Source organism: Nematostella vectensis, chromosome 7 (genome assembly GCF_932526225.1).
Source record: "Nematostella vectensis chromosome 7, jaNemVect1.1, whole genome shotgun sequence".
Lineage (NCBI taxonomy): Eukaryota > Metazoa > Cnidaria > Anthozoa > Actiniaria > Edwardsiidae > Nematostella > Nematostella vectensis.
In genome coordinates this window covers 11,201,933-11,229,371 of record NC_064040.1, presented here as the reverse complement: position 1 = coordinate 11,229,371, position 27,439 = coordinate 11,201,933, and the positions used below count along the sequence as shown (strand labels likewise).

General features: G+C 40.8%; 5 protein-coding genes and 1 long non-coding RNA gene across 6 annotated transcripts; 2 read left to right on the top strand and 4 right to left on the bottom strand.

Moving 5' to 3' along the window:
* Window positions 1–1,244: 1,244 nt before the first annotated feature.
* On the bottom strand, window positions 1,245–3,536 carry LOC5507110 (pyroglutamylated RF-amide peptide receptor). The gene has a single exon (XM_001627738.3). It carries the CDS (start codon window positions 2,710–2,712, stop codon window positions 1,669–1,671), a length of 1,044 nt encoding a protein of 347 aa, XP_001627788.1. The 5' UTR covers window positions 2,713–3,536; the 3' UTR covers window positions 1,245–1,668.
* Window positions 3,537–3,807: 271 nt separating this feature from the next.
* On the bottom strand, window positions 3,808–6,481 carry LOC125568391. The gene is made up of 2 exons (XR_007312327.1): window positions 6,100–6,481; window positions 3,808–4,254 (listed from the first exon to the last, which is right to left on the bottom strand). It is a non-coding gene; the product is annotated as an uncharacterized LOC125568391 (long non-coding RNA).
* Window positions 6,482–9,557: 3,076 nt separating this feature from the next.
* On the bottom strand, window positions 9,558–12,133 carry LOC125568306. The gene is made up of 2 exons (XM_048730256.1): window positions 12,109–12,133; window positions 9,558–11,017 (listed from the first exon to the last, which is right to left on the bottom strand). Exons 1-2 carry the CDS (start codon window positions 12,131–12,133, stop codon window positions 9,558–9,560), a joined length of 1,485 nt encoding a protein of 494 aa, XP_048586213.1.
* A 3,528-nt stretch (window positions 12,134–15,661) lies between these two features.
* LOC116614505 (histamine H2 receptor-like) lies at window positions 15,662–16,552 on the top strand. The gene has a single exon (XM_032375587.2). It carries the CDS (start codon window positions 15,662–15,664, stop codon window positions 16,550–16,552), a length of 891 nt encoding a protein of 296 aa, XP_032231478.2.
* Window positions 16,553–19,773: 3,221 nt separating this feature from the next.
* Window positions 19,774–21,081, top strand: LOC116614509 (uncharacterized protein K02A2.6). The gene is made up of 2 exons (XM_032375594.2): window positions 19,774–20,581; window positions 20,657–21,081. Exon 1 carries the CDS (start codon window positions 19,883–19,885, stop codon window positions 20,576–20,578), a length of 696 nt encoding a protein of 231 aa, XP_032231485.1. The 5' UTR covers window positions 19,774–19,882; the 3' UTR covers window positions 20,579–20,581; window positions 20,657–21,081.
* On the bottom strand, window positions 20,969–27,438 carry LOC5507118 (threonine aspartase 1). Its single transcript, XM_032375613.2, has 13 exons — window positions 27,337–27,438; window positions 27,118–27,185; window positions 26,849–26,917; window positions 26,016–26,221; window positions 25,576–25,655; window positions 25,399–25,505; window positions 24,756–24,869; window positions 23,953–24,133; window positions 23,790–23,853; window positions 23,657–23,703; window positions 23,058–23,135; window positions 21,989–22,071; window positions 20,969–21,444 (listed from the first exon to the last, which is right to left on the bottom strand). The coding sequence occupies exons 1-13, from the start codon at window positions 27,383–27,385 to the stop codon at window positions 21,361–21,363; spliced, it is 1,230 nt and encodes a 409-aa protein (XP_032231504.1). The 5' UTR covers window positions 27,386–27,438; the 3' UTR covers window positions 20,969–21,360.
* Window position 27,439: the final 1 nt, after the last annotated feature.

The following is a 27,439-nucleotide window of genomic DNA, read 5'->3' as shown; positions in this document are numbered from 1 at the left end:
TACTTTTATTCTAGTTCCCGCAGGGGAAACAGATGTAAGACAGCATACTTATTACTTAGGTCTTGATTTATTATAAAACAACGTTAGACTAGGTCCATGTGGGATGTTGTTTCGTTTCTGTACGCATGCGTGTTAGTGATGCCACAGAACAAAACAGTTGAGCTTACTAACGACAATAGATGGTTTAAAACTGTCTACAAGAATTGATAATAACCTACTATGTCAAAATGTTCAGCTGCTCTCTGTTTACACTTACTAATAATAATAGCATGATCGGATACTATTTCTTTCCGAGGGAAGCTTACTAACGACAATAGATGGTTCAAAACTGTCTACAAAGTACTTTTATTCTAGTTTCCGCAGGGGAAACAGATGTAAGACAGCATACCCATTACTTAGGTCTTGATCCATTATAAAACAACGTTAGAATAGGTCCATGTGGGATGTTGTTTCGTTTCTGCACGCATGCGTGTTAGTAATGCCACAGAACAAAACAGTTGAGCTTACTAACGACAATAGATGGTTCAAAACTGTCTACAAGAATTGATAATAACCTACTATGTCAAAATGTTCAGCTGCTCTCTGTTTACACTTACTAATAATAATAGCATGATCGGATACTATTTCTTTCCGAGGGAAGCTTACTAACGACAATAGATGGTTCAAAACTGTCTACAAAGTACTTTTATTCTAGTTTCCGCAGGGGAAACAGATGTAAGACAGCATACCCATTACTTAGGTCTTGATCCATTATAAAACAACGTTAGACTATGTCCATGTGGGATGTTGTTTCGTTTCTGCACGCATGCGTGTTAGTAATGCCACAGAACGAAACAGTTGAGCTGTAGGAAAACTATGTTAATGTGTGTGTGTTTTTATTTTTATGTTTTAAATTGTTCTTAAAATGTGTTGGAGAGAGAAGAACTATACGAACATAAGCGAAGTTTCATAAATGCCTGTTTGCTTGTCCGCTCTAGCGTATTTCCTCGTTAATCAAAGTGTTACAAATTTATACCATGGCAACTCGGGGAATTAATTATGAAACTCCCCCTTGGTTGAGGGGAAATTAAAAGATAATTCCCCCTTTTTTTAAGTGGAAGGAAAAATAGTAATTAGAGCGGGTTGGGATATGGAAATATTCAGTTCAATGTTAACCCAAGTGGTTTTCCTAAGGGATGCATTAGAGAATCTCTAATAAAAATAAGTAATTAGAACCAGAAGAGACAAATAAAATAACCAGTGTCAATCTTGATCAAGAGGTCACTTTATTTCCTATAAGGAATATTTAGAATGAGAATTATACAACAGTGTTAATTTTAGTTTTCTTTCCTTCGTCTACGCTGTAATTATCTAGTCTTACTTTTCATTTTTAGAGGGGAAATACAATGGGGGAAATCTAAAAGAATGGCCCATTTAAGGGACTCTTCAGTACTTAAGATCCACTGTTAACTTACAATAGTTTAAGTATTATGTACATAAATATTCTCATGGGTAAAAGGCAATCTATTCTTTCTTTTTTGCATTTTACTCAATATACATTTCTGTTTTACATTCAATTTTAACAGGACAGGGGGATAACCCAGTTCATTGTTCTTTATTTTGAGGCATTAAAATAGACAAAAACACTTTGCTTCTAACACACGGCTACTTGATCACACGGGTGTATTTTCACCGATGGGTCGTTGGGAGGTTTTTCATTTTGGATTGTTGAGCATTTGACAACCTCAAAGCCTCTTGATTCGATTCCTGATTCGATTTTCCGCAAACCCAGCTTCTCAGGCTTTGGTACAAATTTCTATTAAAGTAGATACAAATAATCGGATTGATAGCGGCATTTAAGAACGAAAAAAGTTGTGACACAAAATACCATTGCTGAAATTCATGGCCAGGGTTTCGCTTCCACTTAAAGACAAAATTTTGCATCATAACGATAACTAGATTTAACGGACCGTAACATATCCCAAAGGCAAACACAATGCAGAACGCAAGTTTGGCAATTTTTCGGTTTTGTTTTTGGCGCAGTGTGTGGGAGTTTGCCATCATTCCCTTGCTTTTTTTGAGTTGCCTGCGAAGCTCGATAAAAATAGCGACATAGAAAATAGTAATGATCGCAAATGGTAGAATTATGAACGTGACCGCGTTTACCATCCAATAAACTGTGTTAAAAGTGATGTGATTAACACCCCAAAATAAAATACATTGCTCATCAACGATTTTGAAACCGTGAAAATAAGGGGAATAGAAGGCACAGGCAATTATCCATGTTGTCATGTTTAAAATCACACGAGTTTTAGAGGTTAATTTCCAAAGAGGGAAAACTACTGCAACAAATCTATCGAAGCTCATAAAAACGAGACTTAGGATCGAAACAACAGGTGATATGTCGCTAAGAAACAGAGATGTCTTGCAAAGTACCAGTCCAGCCATCCCTTTGATAAGCCAACGGTTTCCCACGATCTGCTTTGAGATGAGCATAGGGATCGTAACTAGGGTTAATATCAAGTCCGACACTGCCATGTTAAGGATGAAATAGTTGATTGACTTTTGAAGCGCTTTATACTTGCTTATGGTAATAATGATTAAGGCATTTCCCACCAGGCTAACAACAAATATAACAGCCAGGGCGAAGACTTTACCAATTTGCTCGCTTGGACTTAAGGCGTTCGTAGCCGGTATGCCAGAAGTTGAGTTTGTCACCGAACTTGTATTCATTCTTCTCGTGTTTCAGGTGAAAACTATTCTGCAGTCTTGAACAAAGCGCTTATTTTCGAAAGATGTTCTAGTCCGCAGGGACCGATTGATGTATTCCCCAAAGGATACTTTAGCTCCCAGAAAAAAACGAAGATATGTCCAAGAAATCGCAGAAATTCCCTCGAATCATGTACTTATTTTCGAGTGCTTTATGAAAAGTTATGGGAGGATCACAGTATTATTGTTAGGCTGTCTCTACACTAACTCATCCGCAAACACAGCTTTCGCGGCGCTGGCAATTGATTTTAAAGACTGCCAGCTTTTTGTTTGCAAAAGTCGTTGTCTCATAGAGCAAATAAGAACGTGGTTATAGTGCCAAGTATGGAGAGGAAAGGCAATGGAAAAAAATGATAACCAGCTTCTCATCTACCAAGCGTTCCTTTTTAGAATACACAAATCTTTCTTCGATTCTCTTACTCTCCCAATGTCAAACACACGATGCGCAGTCTTGTATATTCCTCAAAAACTTGAACTTAGCCACTTAGCTCACCGACAGGAGAATTTGCCAGGAGGTATTTTAAAGGGAAATGCTTCTCAGTCGTAGTTTTGTCCACGGTCCTGTTGCTACTCTTGGCAAGTCGCTGTGGTTATTGCAAATGGTATAATGCAGATTTTGACTATCGTGACTTAGAATTATAAGCAAAAGAATATATCCCCACGAATTCTAATTGCAATTGTCAAAGAACACGTACAGTCGTCGAATACCACTTATGGGCCAAGCCAATAAGAATCGGGCCAAAGAGCAAACTGAGCATCTGCCATTCAGCAAATGTCATTGTCAAAGATTTATTTACCTACAACTGACATTGGAAATTGCAATAAAACTTTCATGTTTTCCACTTGCAAATAATCTGGCCGAATCTGCCTGGGAAGCCGAACGTTTTTGCAAAAAGGCTAGTATAGCCGCGCTCTGCTTTTCGCCGAGAAGATTGGGAGATATTTTAACTAAGCTTGCACAATGTTTCGAGCCACCTATCCATTCGTGTTCCGAAAGCCTAACAGAGTTTAAAAAAGTTATAATAACAATAAAAACAGCAACAATAACAATAACAATAATAATGATAATGAAGTGTATTCAAAACTATTACAGTTACGACTGAATTAAAGGCTGATTACATAAATTAGTATTGAACGCCCAAATAATAGTGACTAAACAAATAGGCTGTTACTTTACAGTTACAAAATTAGAAAAGCGTTCAGTATTATTTAGTACAGGGTAGTAGATACGGTTTGATCTTAGGTTATAGCGGCCGAAAGACTTTACAACTCTGTTACTGATAAGGGGAAATAGAAAATCTTCACTTTCTTTCCTACTTATAAAACGTTTGGATCTGTGCCCTTTCCAGGGCGTCATTGTATGACACACCCGGCCAGATGATGCGAAGGGCTCGCTTCTGGACTCACTCAATGGCGTTGGCGGAGATATATTCAATTATGGACCGCATTAAGCTACAATAAATGGATACGATATCCCTTGCTGCAACTCCGCTGTTTCTTCATTGCCTGAGGAAAACATACGCCTGTCAGCTTTCTTTAACTAATTAGCATGCGAGAAATACAGTTTTAATTAACTCATAAGAAGTGAGTTTCCGTAAAGTTCGATTAGTGATTACCTATTTAACTCAGACCCGTACCCAGTCGCCAAAATGAAAAGAATATAAGAAGAAAATAGGGGAAACATAATTTATGCGCGGGTTGCCTGTGCTGATTAACTAGGCGCGTGGTGCCGTGTGGGTAAAACATTATGCCTCTTTGCCATCCTCGTTCCCAGGGTCTTCCCCACATATCCTCCTTGAACCTGGGGGGTAGGGGATGGTGGGACACTTTTCTTTGACCACAGGCAACCCACACGACACCGCGTGTCAACCCACACGGGACCGCGCGCGCCTAGTTATCACAACAGGCAACCTGCGCATAAATGATGTTTCCCCTGGTTTCCCTTATTAAAGTCCATATAACCTTTCAGAGTTGATAGACTTTGTCGATTCTTTATATTTTCATCTTCCAAATGGTATGTGGTTCGTATGGACCCTATAAAACACGCGCGAATAACTCAAATCTGTAATATTGAGATATTTTGGTCAACCTTCGGAAAAAAGGCCGTGAACTGAAAGGCCCGGGTCCAGTCATTTGTGACCTAGATCGAGATGAGATCGATATGTCAACCAAATTACATGAGAAAACATATGCGTGCGCTTCCGTCTTCATGTCTTTTAGTTATTGCTGAAGAACGTTGTGTGGTTACAACTTTTACCGTCAGCTATATATCTCAACCTGGTAGTCAAATGATTATTTAACTTCAGGAAACAAATCTGCAAAATTTAGCAGATATTTTTTTAGTCTTTGAATTGTTTTTGCATTGTGCACGCGCGCTTCATTCGCAAATAAAGGATGGTGACAATCTCACGAGCGCGCGCTGTTTTTGAAACCTACAACAAAACGATATTTTCTCTTTTTGCATGCAATTCTCGACTTTAAATTATTCTTCATACAATCCGCCAATACTTTGTGGTATTGCCGTCTCTGAATTTTAACGGATTTTAAGGAAAATACGTTGTTTCAGATTTTCCCGCCAGAACTTGGAATTATTCACTCGATTCAATCTCCTTTCGCGCGGCCAGGAAAATTATCAATCAAATCAAGAGACTATGATGTAAGAGAACGAATCCCCCCGTATTAGGGTATGTTCCAATGATGACGTCCGTGAAAGCTATTTTTAGAACAACCAGTTATTTTTAGATACGCCTCTGATTGGTTAGCGCTCACGTTTCCTAGCAACACGAGTCTTACGCGCGATCACATCTTGAGCGATGTGAACCGGCAAAGGATGTTATAGAAATCTTTTTGACCGAAAACCATTCTTTTTTACAAACGCTGTGAAAATGATCTTCCATAGAGTACGCTGGATCCAATCAAACGTTTCTCGGACATTGAAATGCATAGAGTGCGTGATTTTAGGCTCGGGGATCAACTTCCCCAGTAAAAGTTTTCACGGCTGATTCGCAAATTATAAAACAAAAATCAATCATAAATCTGTGTTTACAACACACAATTCTCTTCCAGTTCCCTTTTAATGAAAAAGATACATCCAGAACTTAATGCCATTATATTCACACCGATATTGTGGTTATTAAGACAGGTATTTCACAAATAAAAGATTTCAAGTCTCCATAATGAAGTAAATCCTATTTCGGTGACAAGGGTTTCTTGAGTAACAAGATTTCTGAACATTTGCGTGAAGAATTGAAGTTCATTCATCTAAAAATATTGTAAATCAAAGAAAAATAAAGGCCTTCTTGTATTAAAATATATAACATAGACTAAAAATCCCTAGGTTTTCCATCTCACCGTATTGAAGAGAAAAATATTTTTTTTAGGAGTCAGCCTGATGAATCTTGTATGAACTCCAAATTCGCCGTCTCCCCGACGTCTTCCCGTTCAATTATTTATATAACATTTAGATAACTGAACATTAGATAACTTAACAGATACCAGGACACCACCCTACGAGTAGCATTGTAACCACGAACTATGAGAAGCAGCTAAAAGGATAAAAACAGGTAGCGAACGAAGTCAAGAAGTGCAGAGGGAAAAAAATGGTGAAAATGTACTAGCTCGCAAGGTGCCCATAACCAAATATGGCGCGATGAGCCATATATGGATGCTATGATTGACAAGCACGCGCAATCTAAAAATAGCTTTCATGGACGGCATCATGGGCCACGGGGATTCGTTCTCTTTCATGGTCTCTTGATCAAATTCAATTGCCTTTTCAGAATTTGAAAATTTATCTATGCTTTGTTTTGGCTAGATTGATACAAGTGAAAGGTTTTAAGAACTTTAAAAGGAGAGAAATATCTGTCATAATGCTCTCTTGCTGTAAGGGATCACTGCAATATCGCTTAGAAACAGTTTGTACACATCGCGTGAAGACGCTTTACTTAACTCGATGCGACAATCTCCTTTAGTCATATTAAAAAAAATATCAACAACTAGAGGGGTTGGTATCAATTTGACTAGCGTTCTTGAGTCTATTTTGTGGTATTGCCGTCTCTGAATTTTAACGGATTTTAAGGAAAATACGTTGTTTCAGATTTTCCCCCCAAAACTTGAAATTATTCACTCGATTCAATGTCCTTTCGCGCGGCCAGGAAAAATTTCAAAGATCTGTAGAAAATTCAGATTTCAATCAAATTCAATTCCCTTTTCAGAATTTGAAAGTTTTTCTATGCTTTGTTTTGGCTAGATTGATACAAGTGAAAGGTTTTAAGTTTTTTAAAAATTTTTCTCATTTTGGCGACTGGGAACGAGTCTGTATTTTACTGCGGTTTCCAATATTCTGCGAACTCTCGCCGACAACTTCCAACATCTTATCGCTTTTTAGGTTCCGCAAAGTCGTACTATCATATTCAGTGCAAATGCATGCAAATAAAGATGAAACAATCGACTCGATCCATGTGCATGCATTTGCATTGGATACGGCTTATGGAAGACACACGTTTGAACTAAGCCTCAGCATATCCTTGAAGCGTTTTCATTGGCCAGCAATGAAATGGCTTTTAATCACGCTACGACTCCGTAAGGCGCTTACCAATAAAAAAAATTGGAAAAAAGGATAGTTTTTGAATGATCCTTGAAAAATAATGACCTACATTTGGCGGTCGACGGGGGTACATGCGTACCCTGCAAAATCCAAGTGTACGCGCCTGTGATTGATTAATAAAAATCGTGAGTTACCTACTCTTAGTTCATGAGGCTAAGTTCAAACGTCGTATTATCCATGAGCCGTATTCAATGCAAATGCATGCAAATGAATCGAGTCGATTGTTCCATCTTTATTTGCATGCCTTTGCATTGAATACGGCTCATGGATAGTACTTCTCTGTCCTTTAGCATCAGCGTGACGCGCGCTACCGCAGCCACCAATACAAAGTATTATAGTGTGACGCGCGCTACCGAGACTACCAATACAATGTGTTATAGTGTGACGCGCGCTACCGCAGCCACCAATACAAAGTATTATAGTGTGACGCGCGCTACCGAGACTACCAATACAATGTGTTATAGTGTGACGCGCGCTACCGTGGCCACCAATACAAAGTGTTATAGTGCGACGCGCGCTACCGTGGCCACCAATACAAAGTGTTATAAAGCGATGCGTGCTACCGTGGCCACCAAAACAAAGATTTATTGTGTGACGCGCGCTACCGTGACCACCAATACAAAGTGTTATATTGTGACGCGTCTTCCGTTTTTTTTTTTTTGCCGTCTTGTTGTCGTCGAGTACGTGAAACGCCGGCGTTTGCCGTTTCAGCCAAAACGTGAGTACTTTTTATTGCTTTTAACTTTATCTATTGGTTATTCTTCTGCCAGATAACTTTTGAATTATGCAGAAAGTATATGGGAATGGAATTGGGTAGTTGAAATAACTTGCCCCCCTTTTATTTTTGAGAAATCATTTGCTTTTATAGTAGCGTATTTTTGTTGTCAACTTGTCAAAACATAGCCAAGCAAATCATTACAGAGAAATATGTTTGAACGCCTCCAATGTAGTTTTAAGGCGGTATTTCTTCCTACATTTGTTCCGAGGAATATATTCAAGATTTTTCTTCGTTCAGGAAGTAGCACACAAACAAATGCAAACATGGATTTTTTTGATAATTTCATCAGTTCAGCGATAGCATTACAAACTCTTGTCTAAGTTAGTTAACACATTTAGGACGACAAATGACAGACTTTTTTTTCTATTTACAGATGGCAATGAAGTGGAATGCAATTCACGACGAATCGATGCTCATGGAAGTTATGGTCCATGAGCCATGGGTTCATAAATTTGGATCAACAGAGCGGCGGAAGGTGTGGGAGGGTGGGGCAGAGGCACTTAATGTCATCCCACAATTCTCATCAAATGGCTGCAAACTGAAGGGCGTTCTGTCCGAGAGCGATAAAGTCTTCTTGAAAAAAAAAATACAAAAAAAAGGTGGCAGAAGAGATGAAGGCAAGTGGGATTGATACGCCGTAGCTAACAAACTGCGAGCGTTTGTTAGAGGAGCTGGTGGAGCGCTTTGCTGAAGCAAAGTCAGAAGTGGAAGCAGCAAATGAAAAAAAGGATTTGGATAGACAGAAGGGGGAGGAGATGCGGAACCGGGCGATGGAGAAGCTGGGGGAGACGAGCAAAAGGAAGGAAGATGATGGGCCAGTGGCAAAAAAGGAAGAGGGAATGGGAGCGAAACCTTTGTATATTTAAGAGAGAAGGTAATAATGTATATCTTTCGTCAAAAGTAAAATATCTTTCGTCAAAAGTAAATCTGACCCCTCAAAAATTTAGGGAGGGGGTGCTCCCCCTTCGGGACGGTAATCCTCTCTTCCTGGGTAGGTAAGCGCCCCTGCATGTTGCACACCCCACCCAACAAGGAGATAATGATGTTTCTATGCCAAAATACTTCAAAACCCAAGGGGGCATTGACACACACAGTGAAGAAATTGTTAATTACAGTTATGCTTCAGTAGTTGTGGATGTATATCATGGATGTTGTCTTGATGAATGAACATGAAGCTCTGTGTGTGGTTGCCTGTTAATTGGGGGGGGGGATTTTGTGTGTGATGGAAGATTTTCATAATAAGGAATAAAAGTTGTGATTGTGGTATTGTGTTTAAAGTTGAGCATTCTTATAAATTTCCTTTTTTGCATGTAGTTTTAGATCACTCCCTATTATGGTAAAATATGTTTTACTATCAGGCGCAGGAACAGTTTGAGTTAAAAAAAGAAGAGCTTGAACTAAGAGAGCAAGCGGCAGCTGCAACACTCAAACAGCAGGAAGGAATGCTACAGCACCTTCAGCAACAAAGCCGCCAACAGTTTGACCTGCAACAGCAGGAAGGAATGCTACAGCACCTTCAGCAACAAAGCCGCCAACAGTTTGACCTGCAACAGCAGGAAGGAATGCTACAGCACCTTCAGCAACAAAGCCGCCAACAGTTTGACCTGCAACAGCAGGAAGGAATGCTACAGCACCTTCAGCAACAAAGCCGCCAACAGTTTGAGCTGCAACAGCAGGAAGGAATGCTACAGCACCTTCAGCAACAAAGCCGCCAACAGTTTGAGCTGCAACAGCAGGAAGGAATGCTACAGCACCTTTAGCAACAAAGCCGCCAATAGTTTGAGCTGCAACAGCAGGAAGGAATGCTACAGCACCTTCAGCAACAAAGCCGCCAACAGTTTGAGCTGCAACAGCAGGAAGGAATGCTACAGCACCTTCAGCAACAAAGTCGCCAACAGTTTGACCTGCAACAGCAGGAAGGAATGCTACAGCACCTTCAGCAACAAAGCCGCCAACAGTTTGAGCTGCAACAGCAGGAAGGAATGCTACAGCACCTTCAGCAACAAAGCCGCCAACAGTTTGAGCTGCAACAGCAGGAAGGAATGCTACAGCACCTTTAGCAACAAAGCCGCCAATAGTTTGAGCTGCAACAGCAGGAAGGAATGCTACAGCACCTTCAGCAACAAAGCCGCCAACAGTTTGAGCTGCAACAGCAGGAAGGAATGCTACAGCACCTTCAGCAACAAAGCCGCCAACAGTTTGAGCTGCAACAGCAGGAAGGAATGCTACAGCACCTTTAGCAACAAAGCCGCCAATAGTTTGAGCTGCAACAGCAGGAAGGAATGCTACAGCACCTTCAGCAACAAAGCCGCCAACAGTTTGAGCTGCAACAGCAGGAAGGAATGCTACAGCACCTTCAGCAACAAAGTCGCCAACAGTTTGACCTGCAACAGCAGGAAGGAATGCTACAGCACCTTCAGCAACAAAGCCGCCAACAGTTTGAGCTGCAACAGCAGGAAGGAATGCTACAGCACCTTCAGCAACAAAGCCGCCAACAGTTTGAGCTGCAACAGCAGGAAGGAATGCTACAGCACCTTTAGCAACAAAGCCGCCAATAGTTTGAGCTGCAACAGCAGGAAGGAATGCTACAGCACCTTCAGCAACAAAGCCGCCAACAGTTTGAGCTGCAACAGCAGGAAGGAATGCTACAGCACCTTCAGCAACAAAGCCGCCAACATTTTGAGCTGCAACAGCAGGAAGGAATGCTACAGCACCTTCAGCAACAAAGCCGCCAACAGTTTGAGCTGCAACAGCAGCAATGGCAACAGCAACAACGGCAGTGGCAGCAACAGCTACAGCAATTCCAGCTGGAGCAGCAACAGCGACAGCAAGAGATGCAGTTACAGCAGCAAATGCAAATTGCACAAACAAAGCTCTTGATGTCCCTGATAGAAAAAATGAACAAGGAGCAGTAAATTCAATGCTTTTCTGCCCTTTTAATTCCAGAGTAATTATGAAAAGCCTTGAATTTACTGTTCCTTGTCTATAGTCAAGGCCGCAAGTCTCTGTCTATGCTCTTTTAATTATATCTTTTTTTATTATTTAACTTATATTTACTGAAGTATGAATCACTTGACCATTATAATTGCCATGATAATTAATCTACTCAAAAATGAACTTCATGTGCATTTTTGTATCCATGCATGCATGTAAAAATTTATTAAATCATTAAATGCTGAGTTTTGTACTTGAGCAATTTTAAAATAAAGATGACATTTATTAGACAAATGCAGTGTTTTCACCTCAAAGCTTTAAATCTCATACATGAAGTATAGAAAAAATAAGGAGATAATAATAAAAGCAATGTTTACACTCTTTATATTTTCCAAAATTCTTTGAGTCTGGATCCCAAGAACATTTTAAAAATGAATATCCAAAAGCCCCCCGAAAAAGAACACTCAACATATTATCCATTTCCGTCACAGTACAACTGACAATTGCAATCATAGCAGCTTTGTATAATTACTGTCCTTTTTTAAAGTGTTCTAGGCTCACATAATTAACAGATACTCCACTAGCATACCCAAATAAAAACAACAACAAATGTTTCCCATCCCCATCTGTGTCATTTTTGGGGGGACGCAGATTACACTCAATGTACCTGACATTGAAGAAATATCGGTTTCGTTTGTGTTCATGATTATTTGCAGTCAGTCAAAAAGACTCAAGCCTTGGTTATGACAAAAATAAAAATAAGAAATAAAATAAAAAGGAATGTGAAAAATTTCAACACTATTATGATTTATAGTTGGCTTAAACTTTTTATTTTGCAATCAATATTACCTACCACTTTATACGTGTCAATCAAATGTGATCAGAAACCTTTAGACTTGGTCCGTAGACCTTATTTATTTTTTTTTTTTGTTCTGCAATTTTTTGCCAACAACCTGGTGATTTCACGTTAAAACCTGGAGAGTTGACAGGTATGCTACTGACCTGGTTAAACCAAACTGGGGACTTTTTGCCTCCCCGTTACCTGCTAAAGTTTTCAGACTCGCCATGGCAGAGTTTTCCCTCATACAATTCCACTCTGACCTGATGGCATGGGAGACCCCCCTCTATATCTAAAAAAATCTTAGCAATTCCCAGCTTTTTACGGAAAACCCGCCTGGGAATCATTCACCAGGTCTGTTACAGAGGGGTATTTTCATGTGAAGTAGTCCTCAAGATCAGGTGGGTCCAGGTCGAAAAACTGGGATGTGGAGGAGCCATATAGGCAAGTGTTGGCGTTTCTTAAAAGTGCACAAACAATGTACATTTTTCCAAACGGGCTCAGCCCTATCTTCAAGTCTTTCTTAAAATCCAGAAATGCAAAGTAAGTTGATATGTCATTAAAAACCCATTGAACTGCAGTGCGAACTTTGCTCATGGAGAGGTTAAATAGCTCCTGTTGGGCTTGCAGGTTTCTTCCTCTGAATGGGCACTTCAGTTGGGCCCTCAACGGGTAGGCGGGGTCCCCATAAAGGCAGAGTGGCTGCCCAGCCGTGTTGATAGCATTCTAAGAGCGGCAGCAAGCCCGACTCATGTAGCATGGCACTGTCGTGTCGTTTACCTTCAATGGGACCGAAAAGGTTGGCAATCAAACCATTAGGCGCGACAACGCTCTGAAATTTGATTGCGTGGACCCGCTTGTGGCCATTATACATGGTCCCCTGGTGAAGCCCAGGCCTGCAAATTGGTCTCACCGTTCCATCGATAAACCCCCAGCAGTTATCGAGTGCAGCTCCCTTTAATGCCACGAGCCTAGCATAATCTTCCAGGTGTGCCGGGGAGAGCCAAGCTTGGTTGAAACTTGATAGGAGGTACCTGTAGTTCGTGTTAATGTAGCTGACCGCTTCGTTTACGACCATAGATATTTGCGGAACAAGGTCTTCGTATCTACAGGGATATGCGAATCGTCTAAGAGTCATGCACAGGGCTTCCATTCCATCCACAGTAAGACGATTCGGGCATGTTATTTGGTCCGGGAAGTTAAGCGCTTCATTAAGGCGATATAAATCATTTTTAATGAAGCGAAACTCACTCAAACACTCGTCGTCCGTCAGCGATTCAAGATCAAATTTATCGTACTTCTCGTAAGGGATGTCCAAATATTTCGACTTTTTCAGGTTCTGTAATAGAAGAAGTTCGTCGTCGTCTATTACTTCAAGATCATTCGCGGGTAGAAGAGCTTCTCGTGCATCTCGAAAAGTGGACATAATGATCGTAGCATTGTAACTTTTGCGGTGTAAAAACAATTGCGTATGTTTTTTTTACATCCAAGACGGCGCGACATAACCTGACGTCGCCGTCGTGGATTTTTCTGTTGCGTAAGGTCTCTAAAGTGTTATAGTGCGACGCGCGCTACCGTAGCCACCAATACAAAGTGTTAAAGTGCGACGCGCGCTACCGTGACCACCAATACAAAGTGTTATAGTGTGACGCGCGCTACCGTGACCACCAATACAAAGTGTTATAGTGTGACGCGCATGATTTTACTCTTAAAGCCGCATTGTCACCAGTTTACTTCCGGTCGAATACGTAACAATATCCGATGATTTTTAACGGAAACCGCGAATAATATTTCAAAATATTGAAAGCAGTGTGTCTATTGGAAGTTTCTTTGAGGATGTGACTGATAATTTAGAGCGGATGGCCTGTTAAATATCTCGAATTTTAAAAGATTCTTTTGTCTTTTAACGGTTGAGGTTTCCGTCGGACCTCCGGAAGTAAACTGGTGATAATGCGGCTTTAAGCATTTCTTTTCCACGCTGTTTAGATAAAGTTGATCAATCACGTCTCTCGCATCCTTTTTTGTTTACTTAACGAAACTGTCAAGGTGACCACGGTAGCGCGCGTCGTACTGTATACAAGCCCGCTTTCAGTATTAGTAAAAACCACTGAAGTGCAGGTAAGACTGAAGTTATTTGCGTAGGCAAATATATGCAGCTAGGCGCTTCTGTGGTTTTTACACATGCTTACATGCGGGCTTGTCGCAGAGTCGCGAGGCCTGTTAACCTTTTGTCAATCGACTGTATAGGACAGCGACATCTGTGTCTTTTATATTTCATCGGATATTGGCTACTTTCTTGTGCAAACATATAAGAAAACATATGAAACTATCGAAATGAAAACTTTTCGAAATATGAAAAGTCTTTCCGGTTATGAGTGCGTGTGTTTCTAGAACTCCACGAAACGAGGACGGCCCCTTAGAATAACCAGGCAAACATGATATTAGAATAACCAGACAAACATGATATTAGAATAACCAGACAAACATGATATTAGTGTCTATAAACGCTGTTATTGGACCAAGGTATATCTTATTAAAAAATGAATTAAAAGTAAATCAACAAAAAAACAATTTCTGCTAAGGCAAACATTCATAAACGCAGACAGATTTTAATTTAAAAATGTTTTTGTCCAAGATTATTAAATACAGCATTTATTCGGAACGAGAAATGACATATTTCAGATTCATTATCAGTTTAATCATTGATTAAAGTTTTTGAGATTGACAAATAATTTCAGGTAAATGTGCGTTTCATACATGTGTATAAAAATGAATAAAATAAAAAATTAAATGAAATAAAAATAGGGACCTTGAATTTCAGTGCCAAACTGGGTAAAGCTAGGTTAATATTCGCGGGATCTTACTGTATATATTTCGGAGATCAAATTTAATTATTAAAGTCAATTGTAATTTTGATAGCGACGTAGATGTATACCGCTTCAGGATCTGAGAGTTTCGGGGCTCCGAGAGTTTAACAACAAACCAAAAGAAGTTAACGTTTGATCTCTTTGAGGCACTACTTTCATCGAATAAGAATGGCATGTTGAAAAGAAGATTAAATTAATAAAATAATGCGCGGATATTGTTGAGGATGAAAATGAAAATCTTATCTTGGACGGACATAAGTGTCAGAACGTAATACCTTCAATGCATATAATACTTCCGAGTTCATAAAATAGCACTTGTGTGAGCTACGGACACGGCAGAGACGCAATTTGAAGTGGATTCAGGAAAAGCAAATGAGTTAAGCAACATTGCATGCACACTGAAACTAAAACTAAAAAATCTACCTCAAAGTTTCTTGCACTAAAGTAAAGAATTGAATAAAAGGAAGAGCGTCAAAGACTGGAATAGAATGTTATCAAGGCTTCTGGTCTGACACATTGAGCAGCAAAAACCTATATGGAATCAAAAAGTAATTAGACAAGCAGTAACTGTATACTCGCAAAGCCCTCTGTACTTCAATTCAAGGAATTCAAAATGGAAAGCACCAAGTACAATTAGAAAAGGGGCCTTGTTGACTAGCGGAACACAAAACGACGAAAAACAATTACACAAGCATCTGGCAAGCATCCAAGAAAATAAAACCGCAAGACTCCGCATACAAAGTCATAGAATACTTCAACAGAGAATGGGGAGCCCAGAAAAAAATAAATTCGGTATAAATTCGAGTCTTGAATTAGGGCAGGATGGGAATAAAATGTGCTTTCAAAGCGACTTTCCCGTTCAAACTTCCATGGCCTCCATTGAGCTCGTAATGGCCATTTTCACGGTTTGTGGGAACGGTCTGGTCGTCTGGGTTATTGTGGGAAGTCCAAGGTTTCATAACACATGCTCCGCCCTCTTCTGCAGTTTAGCGGTTGCAGACTTTCTCCTAGGATCTTTAGTTCTTCCCTTGCACTCTGCCATTCAGTTTTTAGCCCTTGGAAGGGAATGTTTCCCGAGGTTACTACTAGGCTTTTTGTTTTCCCTCACGTACGTACTTAATGGGGCTTCGCTCCTCACTTTGTGTTTGTTGAGTATTGACCGCTGTATTGTGGTCATGTACCCTTTGAGGTACAAGACATTCATGACGCGCACCAAGCTTGCAACTAGCCTATCTTTAATCTGGGTGTTTACCTTAACATCAGGTACTGTTAAAGCCGCACGAATAATCCCAAGATCTCCCCTCACAAAGCTCCTTCTTGTCAGCGTTCTGATACCTTATGCTGTTATTATACTCAGCTACGCCCTCGTGTACCATCAAATAAAACGGCAAAATCGAGTACGGGCAGTCCTGACGAATACAAACCAAGAGAGGTTTCAAAAGTCGGAGGATAGGCTCGCTAAGACGATCGCCATGGTAATAGGGGGCTTTACCGCTTCCTGGACGCCATTTGCATTCGCGATTATGATTCTCCCAGAGGGTGTCGAAGATATTGATCACCCTTTGTTGCAGTCAGCGGCACTCTTCACGTTTATCTCACCGGCCATTAATCCGCTACTGTACTTCTTTCGCAGTAAGGAGTTTCGCGACGAGGCAATAAAGGTTCTTGGAAAAAGAATTCCTAAAAAATTGCGGCGAAGGAGAGAGCTAGCGCAGCCAGGAGTCAATGGAAGACAAGAAAGACCTATTAAAGAGCTACAAGTAATTACGATGCCTCTTTAAACCGTCAGGGACGCAAAGGGATAAGTGCGGAGGATTACCAATTGGAAACTTTTGCTGCTGCTGTTGTTGCTTGTTGGCAATCAAATATTGTTGAAAATTTTTTGATGTATATTATATTTTGTTATGATTCGCTTGTCTACACATAGTAGAACCACGATAAGGTCACAACATTTGGCGACGAGGAATAGTAATTATCAGCAAAGCAGAAGAGTAGAAGAATGACAAATGACACGGCAGATACGAGTTCGGGCGCAAGTAGCGCGGTGACCAGCCCGAACAACATCACCGTAGTAAACCGACAATTCAGTATCAAACCCTTCCACACCAACACCGACACCAATGACACGGCAATCCGATGGGATAAGTGGAAGAAGGACATCGAAAGACAGTTTCGCTTCTTGGAATAACAGAACCAGAAACAAAGAAAGACGGTCTCATGATCTACGGCGGCCCGCAAATCGCCGACCTTGAAGACTCACTACCTGAGCTGACTGAACAGACCGGAGACAATGCCTACACAAGACTCATAAGGAAGCTGGATAAGAACTTTCTCCCAAAGAAGAACAAAGACTAGGCCAGATTCCAGTTCGGAAACCTTATCCAAGCCGACAAAGAGAGCATGGCACAGTATTATACAAGGATCCGCGAAGTAGCGCAGAAATGCGAATTCACAGATGAGAACGAGGCGATTCGAGATAATTTAATCAAGACTATGAGAAGCGCTCAACTACGACTCAAGACTATAAGAAAGAACTTAACTCTGACAGAAATACTAGACGAAGCAACGATAGATGAAGAACCAAGCGCGCAAGCGGCAGCCATCGAAAGGAAGCTTAAGGAGGAGTCGGAATCTCAAAGGGTGAAACAAATTACAAATCACACGCGCGACCAACAGCACAAAGAATGCGACCGATGCGGAGCGAAACACAGCACAGGCAATTGCAGAGCCTATGGTGCAGAATGCCACAAATGCGGGAAAAGAAATCACTACGCTCGAATGTGTAGGAGCGGCGCAAACACGAAAGATGAAACAATCTCAGAACGGCAAGACCAACGCGGGAAACATCAATCAAGGAACTTCGGAAGCCGAAACAAAGTAAAGGACGCCGAAAATTCGACACGTGGAGCGAGAAAGCGACACCGAATCAAGCGAAACAGAGAGCGACGAAGATATCAACCGGATACTCAAACATGTGAATATCCGCAAGACAAGCACAGTTCCATCCTCGACGAAAATAAACAAATGCAGGATCTGGATAAACGGAGTCAAAACAACCGTCGAACCGGACACCGGAGCCGATGTGAACTTCATGGACGAACAACATCTAAAAACACTTCAAAACGCCCAACCGGAAGTGCAGCTAATGAAAACAACGCTGAAACTCAAAACGCTTACAGAGGACCTTCCCGTAATCGGTGAAATCAACGTGACCATAGCCAGTGAGACCCGAAGTACCGTAGCAAGGATCGCGATTATCGGCGGAACCATCGACTCGCTACCACTACTAGGCAGAGAGACACTCTAAGAACTTGGGATGGTGAAATTCGATGTAACCGGACGCCTGAAGCAACCCAACAAACACAAGGTACAGACCGGAAACGAGCAGCGGGATCAAATAGTCAACAATCACACATAGCTCTTTTCGGGGATCGGAAAAGCACGACGAGACGGGAAAGATATCGAAATCCACCTACCCATGCAAGACGACGTACAGCCTGTTATCCAGAAACCGAGGCGAGTTCCATACCACCTGATAGAGCCACTAAAGAAAAGGATGAAAGAGTTCGTCGATAACGACATCATGGAGCCTGTCCCGGAACACGAATCAATAACATGGTGTTCACCATTAGTGGTCCAACCAACACCGAAGAAGCCAGGAGACATCAGAGTGAGCCTGGATCTCCGAGTGCTCAACAAATCAATGCAGCGCACACGACAATTCCAAGCACCAATTACCGAGGACCTTATCGCAACATTCAAGGACTGTCGAATGTTTAGCAAACTAGAAATGAATCACGGATACCACCAGTTTGCACTAGACGAGGATTCGCGAAAGCTGATGACATTCTCCACCCCAGAAGGAAACTATCGGTACAGACGGCTAGCGTTGGGCGGCGTTAACAGCCAAGACCTATTCGACGCGGAAATGAACCGTATTCTTTCGGGACTCCAGCGAGTGCTGAACAATCGGGACGATATTCTTATCGGTGGATTAAACGAAGACGACCACAACAAGAACGTCGAAGCAGTATTAAAGCGACTGGAAGCGCACAACTTAACACTGAGAAGAGAAAAATGCGAGTTCGGCAAGACAAGCATCGAGTTCCACGGACATCTCTTCACATCAGAGGGGCTTGAACCCATTCCAAACAAGGTAAAAGCAGTACGAGAATGCGCAGCACCGCAGTCTAAAGAGGAACTCGTATCATTTCTTCAAATGATGGCATACCTGTCTCGGTACATCACCAACTTCTCAAGTCGATGCGAACCTCTGAGGAGACTGACACACAAAGACGCAAGGTTTTAATGGAACGACGAGCAGCAAAAGGCGTTTGAAGACCTAAAGAGAGCGATAACTACGGCACCAGTCCTGATTCCCTACAAACCTGAACGGCAAACGCTGATTATCTGCGACGGCAGCCCAACTGGACTAGGAGGCGGTTTATTTCAAAAGACTGACGAAGGATACCAACCTGTACACTTCGTGAGCAGAACGCTGACAGACACAGAAAAACGCTATTCACAAATCGAGAGAGAGGCGCTTGCAGCAGAATTTACTACCACAAGACTTAACATGTACCTCCTAGGATCACCACACTTCCAATTGGCGACAGATCACAAGCCATTACTACCGCTGTTGAAAAATCCAAGAGCGAAGTTACTGCCACGTATAGAGAGGATCGTGATGAAAATGCAAAACCTCGATTTCACAGCAATTCACATCGCAGGGAAATCCAATATGACGGATTATCTATCAAGACATGCGATTCCAGACGAAAAGAAATCGGACAGCGAGCACTACATCCAAGCAATAATAGAGACCAACCACGCAGTTGTCATGGAAACCATACAGACAGCAACAAAAAAAAGACCGAGTATTGCAGAAGTTACAAACACACTTCACACGGGACAATGGGACAAAAACTACCCTGACCTAGCACCGTACTATGATCTACGAGCAGAGATCTACACAAGCGACGACGTAGTGTTAAGACTGGAAGATAATTCCACATGAATCCCTGAGGGACAAGATAATCACAATCTCTCACAAGCAAGGACACTTGGCAAAGACAAAGGAGCTATTAAGGCGGAAATACTGGTTCCCAAGAATGAACAAGCGGATTGAGGACATCGTTAGCTCATGCTTCAGCTGCCAGGTATCAACAAACACACATCACACCGAGCCAGCTAAAATGACAAGCTTACCAGAAAGACCATGGGAAACGGTGAAGGCAGACTTTTGTGGACAATTTCCAAACAAAGAATATGTACTAGTGGTCACAGACCAGTATTCAAGATACCCGGAAGTAGAGTTTATCACATCAACAGCACTTAAACCAACCCGGAAGAAACTTAAGAAGATGTTTGCTACACACGGTGTACCAAAAGTCGTACAAACCGACAACGGACCACCGTTTAACTCCACAGAATTCACAGAGTTTGCAGCTATAGAAGGATTCAGAGATAAGAAAATCACACCAAGACACCCGAAAGCCCAAGGCCAAGTTGAAGGCTTTAACAAGCTTATAAACAAGATAGCGACTATTGCTAACCAAGAACACATAGATGTACACGAAGCGACATACGACATGCTATCAGCCTACAGAGACACACCACACCCAGCTACAAAGGAGACACCCTATGAATTGATGATGAACAGAGAAATAAGAACGAAATTGGAACATTTCCAACAGACAAACCGACACAGGATAGGGAAATACGACGCAACGGCAGCAAGTACAAAGAACAAACAAAAATGTACCACGACAAAAGACACAGAGCAACAAAACACAAGCTCGCAGTAGGACAAGCCATTCTGATCAAGCGGGACAAGAAAAAAAAGCCCAAACACCATATGAAGCGCACATCTATATCATTACTGAAATCAAAGGATCAACAGTCAAGGCAAGAAGAATCGGAGATGGAAAGATTGTGTCGAGATGCATCAAGAGTTAAACAACTGAAGTCTGCGACAATACAGGAAGAAAGAGAGGAAGACGGTAGAGATATCAAAAAGATTCCATCATGCTTCAAGGAGCAAATACACCAGCCAATACACCAGCCAGAAGTGATTTCACAGCCAAGACGATCAGGACGGAAACACATTTCTATATTTGACCGGAGACTGCGAGATTATTCGAAGTAATACCATTATGAACTAAATGGAAAGAACAGTAGACACTCAAAAAGAGACACATTGTTACAGTTATGTATTGATTTAAAATATTTATAGATTATGATTGTACATAGAAATGATTCTCTATAATTATATATACATATAAGTATCTGAAAAGGGAGGAATGTAGTAATCTAATATCTTAATGATTACGTCATATTAATCACATGATCACAAATATTGTAATTAGTACATGTATGATTAGAAAAGAGTTGAATCAGACAGATCTACAATAAACACATAACGTCTTCACTCATGGCTTTCTGATAGTAGAACCACGATAAGGTCACAACAGATGGGTATTATTATAGGTGTCAATACGATTAACACATACTCTGTTAACCGATTTATCAAAAGACCTTCTAGACATTTCATCCATGGCACTGCACATCTTCCATGTCACGTGATTTATCACAGTCCTTTCCCAGCATAGTGGGTACCCTCTACCAGCACTTTGTTTGACTTTACGACAGAGGATGCTCTGCACATTCGAGTCTGAAACCAATCGTTAATTAGTAAAATATATCATTTGTACATGTAAATACACCACGGCATGAACGGCTTAAATAAAAGAAACAAGACAGATGAGAAATTAAAAAAGGTGCTCAGTGAATAAAAACATTTCTTAAGTCCTCTTTAAAAAGTCGCTTCAACAGAGGGTTGATATTTACCTCATAATAAAAAGACCTTGTTTCAAGCTTTTGCATCCCGCAATGTACATATTCTATATTCATAGGTTTTCTAGGCATCTCAATAAAACAAACCCAATCACAAAGCTAACCTTTAACGAGTTACCATACTAAGCCGAGCATAGTTAATTGTTGGAGCTGGTTCAAGATTTTTTTTTCGTAGCAGTAAAATCAGTGGTAAAAAAAGTTAACAAAGAGGTACCAAAGAGGAAACCCAGGCAAACTCCTGGTAACAGAAAGTTAGGGGCAGAGTTCCGAGTATTCCACCAAATCATAGCCTCGCAAGGTTGTTTTAAGTCGAACTAAGAGGAGACAGCTTTCTGGGTAATCCAGCAATGCCAGGGGCGTACCGTTGGACTGGAATCGGTGGTGGACATGTAGCCAACACACATACTCGGCGCTGTGTGGCCCCAGACAAGTTCTACATCCCGACCTGGATTAGAATGAGCTATACTGTAAATGTTCAGCCTTTGCGCGGGGTGCCCATGTTAAAAATGCGTGAAATAAAGAAGTTAAAACTGATTTAAGGCATGTCAGCCTGCGTCTACGTAAATTTTGTATGATTGAACTATGAAGCAGATATTAGTTAAAATAACGTCAACCATTTTCCCTCCCAAAACACACGCGCCAGATGCGTAGCGAGGAATTGTTGGGGGGGGGGAGCGTTAAAGATATAACAAAACATGATACAGTGTAGAACCTGGATTTTACGGTATGCCCCGGGAGAAAGAAAATGTATCGTAAAATCGAAGCAACATTGCATGAACACTGAAACTAAAATGATAAATCTAACTCATAATTGAATAAAAGGGAGAGCGCGAAAGACTGGAATATAAAGTTATCAAGGCTTCTGGTCTGACACTTTGGGCAGAAAATGTTGCGTAAAATCGAGGTATCGTTGCAAAGAGGTGCTCGATTTTACGATATAAAGGAAAATCCATTGGAAACATTGTTGTAGCGAGGTCATGATAATAATCAACTTTTACAAAGTAATAGTATTGTAACTGTAGGCTTTGTAAGGCTGAACAATTGCTTTTTTTAAGACTGTAATCTGTATTAAACAAGATTTGTCAAGTAAAAAATTCATTTGTACAGTACGTGTGTGGTCTCTTGAGTTTTTCTCTCTTTGTTGACGGACAGAATAATGTCGTTGTATCGAGGTCAAACTTACGCTTGAGAGAACAGATTTTTATCGTAAGATCGAGAATATCGTTGTTTCCAATATCGTTAGATCGAGGTAATTTCTTTTACATTTCTCTGTATTTTCGCCGGGAGAAAGGAACGCAAATCGTAAAACCGAGGTTATCGCAAAATCCGGTATCGTAAAATCCAGATTCCACTGTATTTTATAAATGTTTCAATCTTTTATGTAATTACCCCTTAATACTACTGTATAAGCTTGCTCAAACTAGGCCTTACACTCAGTGTATTCGGTAGTCTTCAGAAGCAGGACTCCTGCAAGCTTTAGCTTAACTTCCTCAGGGATCGCAGGAGATTCTGAAAAGAATGAAAGTATTTATGATGCTGAAGGTGGTGGGTGGTGGTGGCGATGGTGATGGAGGTTGTTTTGATGGTGTGATGCTATTACTAATGATGATGACGATGATGATGATGATGATGATGATGGTGGTGGTGGTGGTGGTAAGACTTGCGTCAATTGCTGATGAAGATGATGATGCTGATGGCGATTATGGTTGTAGATGTGATGGTGGTGATGATGATGATGAGATAATGTTGATGATGATGATGATGACTATGGTGATTGTGGTAGTAGTAATGATGGTAATGACGATGATGATGTTGGTAATTACAGTGGTTGTGGTGATGATGATAATGATAAAAATTATGGTGATCGTGCCATGTTGGTGGTGGTTGTAATGATAATCATGGTGATGATGATGTTGACATTGATTTTGGCGATGACGATGAAGATATTGATGATTCTGGTGACGTTGCTGGTAGTAATGATGGCGATGATAAATCACAGCAATGATGATTATTGTGTTTTGATGCCTCACCCAGAAATCTCTCCTGCAAGCCAATCTTTACTGCACTGATGGCATCTCTAAAATCATAGAAAACTGAAAGGTTAGCAAATTTTGAAGCAATACAAAATAGAGGGAACAGCACTCTGTTGGATCTGCGACTAACCTTGAAGCTGCAAGCTCAGCACATTCTTTTGCGAGAAGAGTTTTTATCAGCAATTCACCACACCCTGCATTTCAATTTAAATGTAGTTATTCAAAATATCATATTATAAACATTATGAAAGATTATCAATGGTTACATCAAACTGATAAAAAAGTTTTTAAACCTGTCGAGCTGCATGCAACTCCAGAGCTTTGAGAATAGTCATCATCATTTTCATCATCACTGGAAGAATCATGCTTAACACTGCAGTGTTCTATATTTCTTTCTTCGTCAAAGCAATCACCACGCTTGACACTGGAGTGTGTGGTATTTCTTGCATAGCACCCTGCCCCATAAACAGCCGCCTAAAAATAAAGATGCATAACAAGACAGTCAGGCACATAGCTAGGGGTGTTATATTCATACTTGCATCCTCTTCCCCCGTCAGCAAATCCTGGCTATGTGTCTAACTTAGCCTGCTAGCCGGCTCTCGATCGGGCTTGGCTTATTCAGAAATCTTTTGTTTTTAAATATTGGGAGTTTTGTGGCTCGTGCGAAGGCCGAGGTGTGCTATAGCGAGGGTGCGAAGACTTCTTCCTAATCTAATTTGAAACAAAACATTTTCAAAAAAGAATGAGAGCCTGCTAGCAGGCTACATCTAACTGTTACATTACTATAACACTCATTTGTTTAAAAGAACCTCGGGGAAAAAAGGTTTTATTATAGCCAGCAAGATGGACCAACAACCATACATCAATTCAATTTTGGTTAAGTATTCCGAAGAGGGAAGTTCTGTATGGTGCAACCTTTGAAAAAGAGCCCTAAGATCGATAAGATAGCTGCCTCACGGTAACATAGTAACTCAACCTCCACAAAGTGATTTTACTTCTCCATTATGAAATAGAGGCAACAAAGCATAATCTGTTTTTGGACTTGCAATAAAAAAAGATGACAGGAAAATTGTTAACTAATGAGCATATCCATTACCTGGCCAACTCTGCCTGGTTTCTTTAAAAGTAGTCCCCCACTTGATGAGCCTGCAGACACACAGCCAGCAGTATCTACACACACTACACCAACAGTGTCCAGGCTGGAGTCCTCCTACAAAGTTAAGCCTTCAACAATCTACTGATTTATATCAACATTAGAGAATTAGAGAAAGGAGACACTAATACTAATCTAAATCGGCGGCAAGGCAAACATTAGAGAATTAGAGAGAGGAGACAGGTAAAATTTTGTAGCTTTTTTTTATCCCTTTCAAACCATTTGTTATGTCCTATGTATGTCACCACATCATCGCTTAAAGAAACCCAGTTCCTTTTTCCATTCAACATTAAAAGATTAATAATTTGATGAAATCCAAAATAAGCATATCAAAATAAAGTTTTTCCTTTACCAAATCCAATAATTAACAAATAGATCTCTGGTGAGTGTGTGCGAATGCTGACACCAAGCATGCGTGTGTCCTCTAATAACACATGATCCCTTGACCAACCAAAGTGCATGATTTATGGGTGTTGTTGTATAATTAAAAATATTGCAACAGCTTCCTTAAATCCTGATGGAAGAAAATGTGCATTCCCCATGTTCATTTTGCAAGGATGAAAAATGTCTCTATAGTAATACCTACCAAAACATCCATATCATCAAGCTTTTGTTTCTTTGGCTGATGAAGCTCAGATGGTTTTGTACTGTTTAGTCTTTCTTTATATCTATGATAAGAAGCCAAGCTCTTTTCTGTAAACAACAGGCCATAAAGTTAGCTTGTCAATCATTGATAAAAGGTCTATAGTTTCTTTTTCCTTACCAGTTATAAGTGATTGCTCTGTCACTCCAGGGATGCCATAATCTCTTGCCCAACACTCGGCACCCTCACCGACTAAAAATCTGCAACATCAAATTTGTATGGCATTGTAGATGATTGTGTAGTATCCTGGGGTGTCTGAAGATTGAGGGGGGAAAGGAGCAAGGCCATAGCAGGGGGCGGGACACTGGCAGCACATACCCCTCCAATATTCTAAAAACTTAAAAGGAAATGACCAGTAGGGGCATAGCTGTGCCTCCAAATTTGTTCTCAATGTTTCTGTATCGTGCCCAAAATATTGTGAGGCCTGCTACAGGTCTTGGGGGAGAAAGCATCTCTCCCATCCTAGGCCCCACACTACCTCACGGTTCATCTTCAAGCATGGGAAACCCAAGAATAATTGGTACATTACTGTGTAACAACATGCTAAATAAATCACTCACACAGGAGGTACAAGTCCAAGTGTCTTGGGACCTTTGATCTCATCTCTCAAGATATGATGAGCAACTTGGCTAGGGTTTTTTACCCTTCTTATTGCACCCACTGCACCAAAGCCCATGGTTTTCCCGTCCATGAGACTAGCATCACACTCTACTGTTCCTGATTCGGTCAGATTAGAGCCTGTACCAGCATTAGTCCATGTAGAGTCCTATAGACAATAAGGTGGTGTTAGGACATACTGATGCAGTAGCCTGCATGTGTTCTCTACAAACACATGGACCCTTTACTAATCAGAGTGTGCAATTCACTAAGTGTTGTTGTATAAAGTCCTATGATAATAAATGAAGGTAGTATCAGGTAACAAATATTAATTCAGGAACTGGATCAGATGAGAGGGTGTTATAGAGACATTAGCTTATGTTTGGGTCCCTTGTGGCCTTTTGCTTTATTGTTGAGCCACCTTTGCCCTTGTACAGTTACGTTCGGATAAAAAGGGTTTGAGTCACATTTTGCTTGCAGCTTTTTAGTCTTTTAATGGAACATGTGGTATGGTATGGTGGTATGGGACGTGTGGTATGGTATAGTGGTATGGGATGGGGCATGTGGTATGGTTTCAGGCTACTGGCCATAAAGAAAGGACCTTTTCGAATTAATAATTTGTTGAAGAAAGGAGCCCTAAGTGTCCTATTGTTTTATTGCATTGTCCTGTTTGTTTGGATCATAGGTCTTGATATAGTAAAAAAAATAAAAGTAAATTGGCAATATTGTTTTATGTGGAAGGTATATCCATCAGTGCAGATTCATGGTCATTGCAGTAGCAAAGTGAATATCTAACCTCAAGTGCTGCTAAAGCAATGGCCACAACATCAACTGCAGATGAACCTTGTCTTAGTGCCGCCACAGCCTAATATACAATAACAACAACAACAATTACCACAGCAACAACTGCAGATTAACCTTTTCAACAGCCTAATAAACAATAATAATTAATACAGGGTAGGGGAGATCCTCACCCTCCCCCACCCCCCAAGCAAATCCATTCCCCTCCCCCCCCCCCCCCATATGCTGGCTACATGGCCCCTGCTATGAAAAATAACATCTCACCTTTCTGCAGGCCGTTCTACATGTTTTCCTATACTCCTCTTCATTAGTAACAGCATGATTTCCAATGCCTTACACACATAGAAGAAAATAAAATATAAAAAAGGACTTTAGAACTAAGGGCAATACCTTGGTGTACAACGACAAACCCAGTAATGAATAACTCCTGTTATATTTCAAGTCTATTCTGTTCATTGAATGCTTATCAAAGGTGATATTTACCGGCATGAACCCCTACAAACCCAGACTTTACTCCATTCGTCTTTCTCATGTTTTCAAATCTTCCTCCAACACTTTACGAGCCTGCGAAATATGCAGCGGCAAG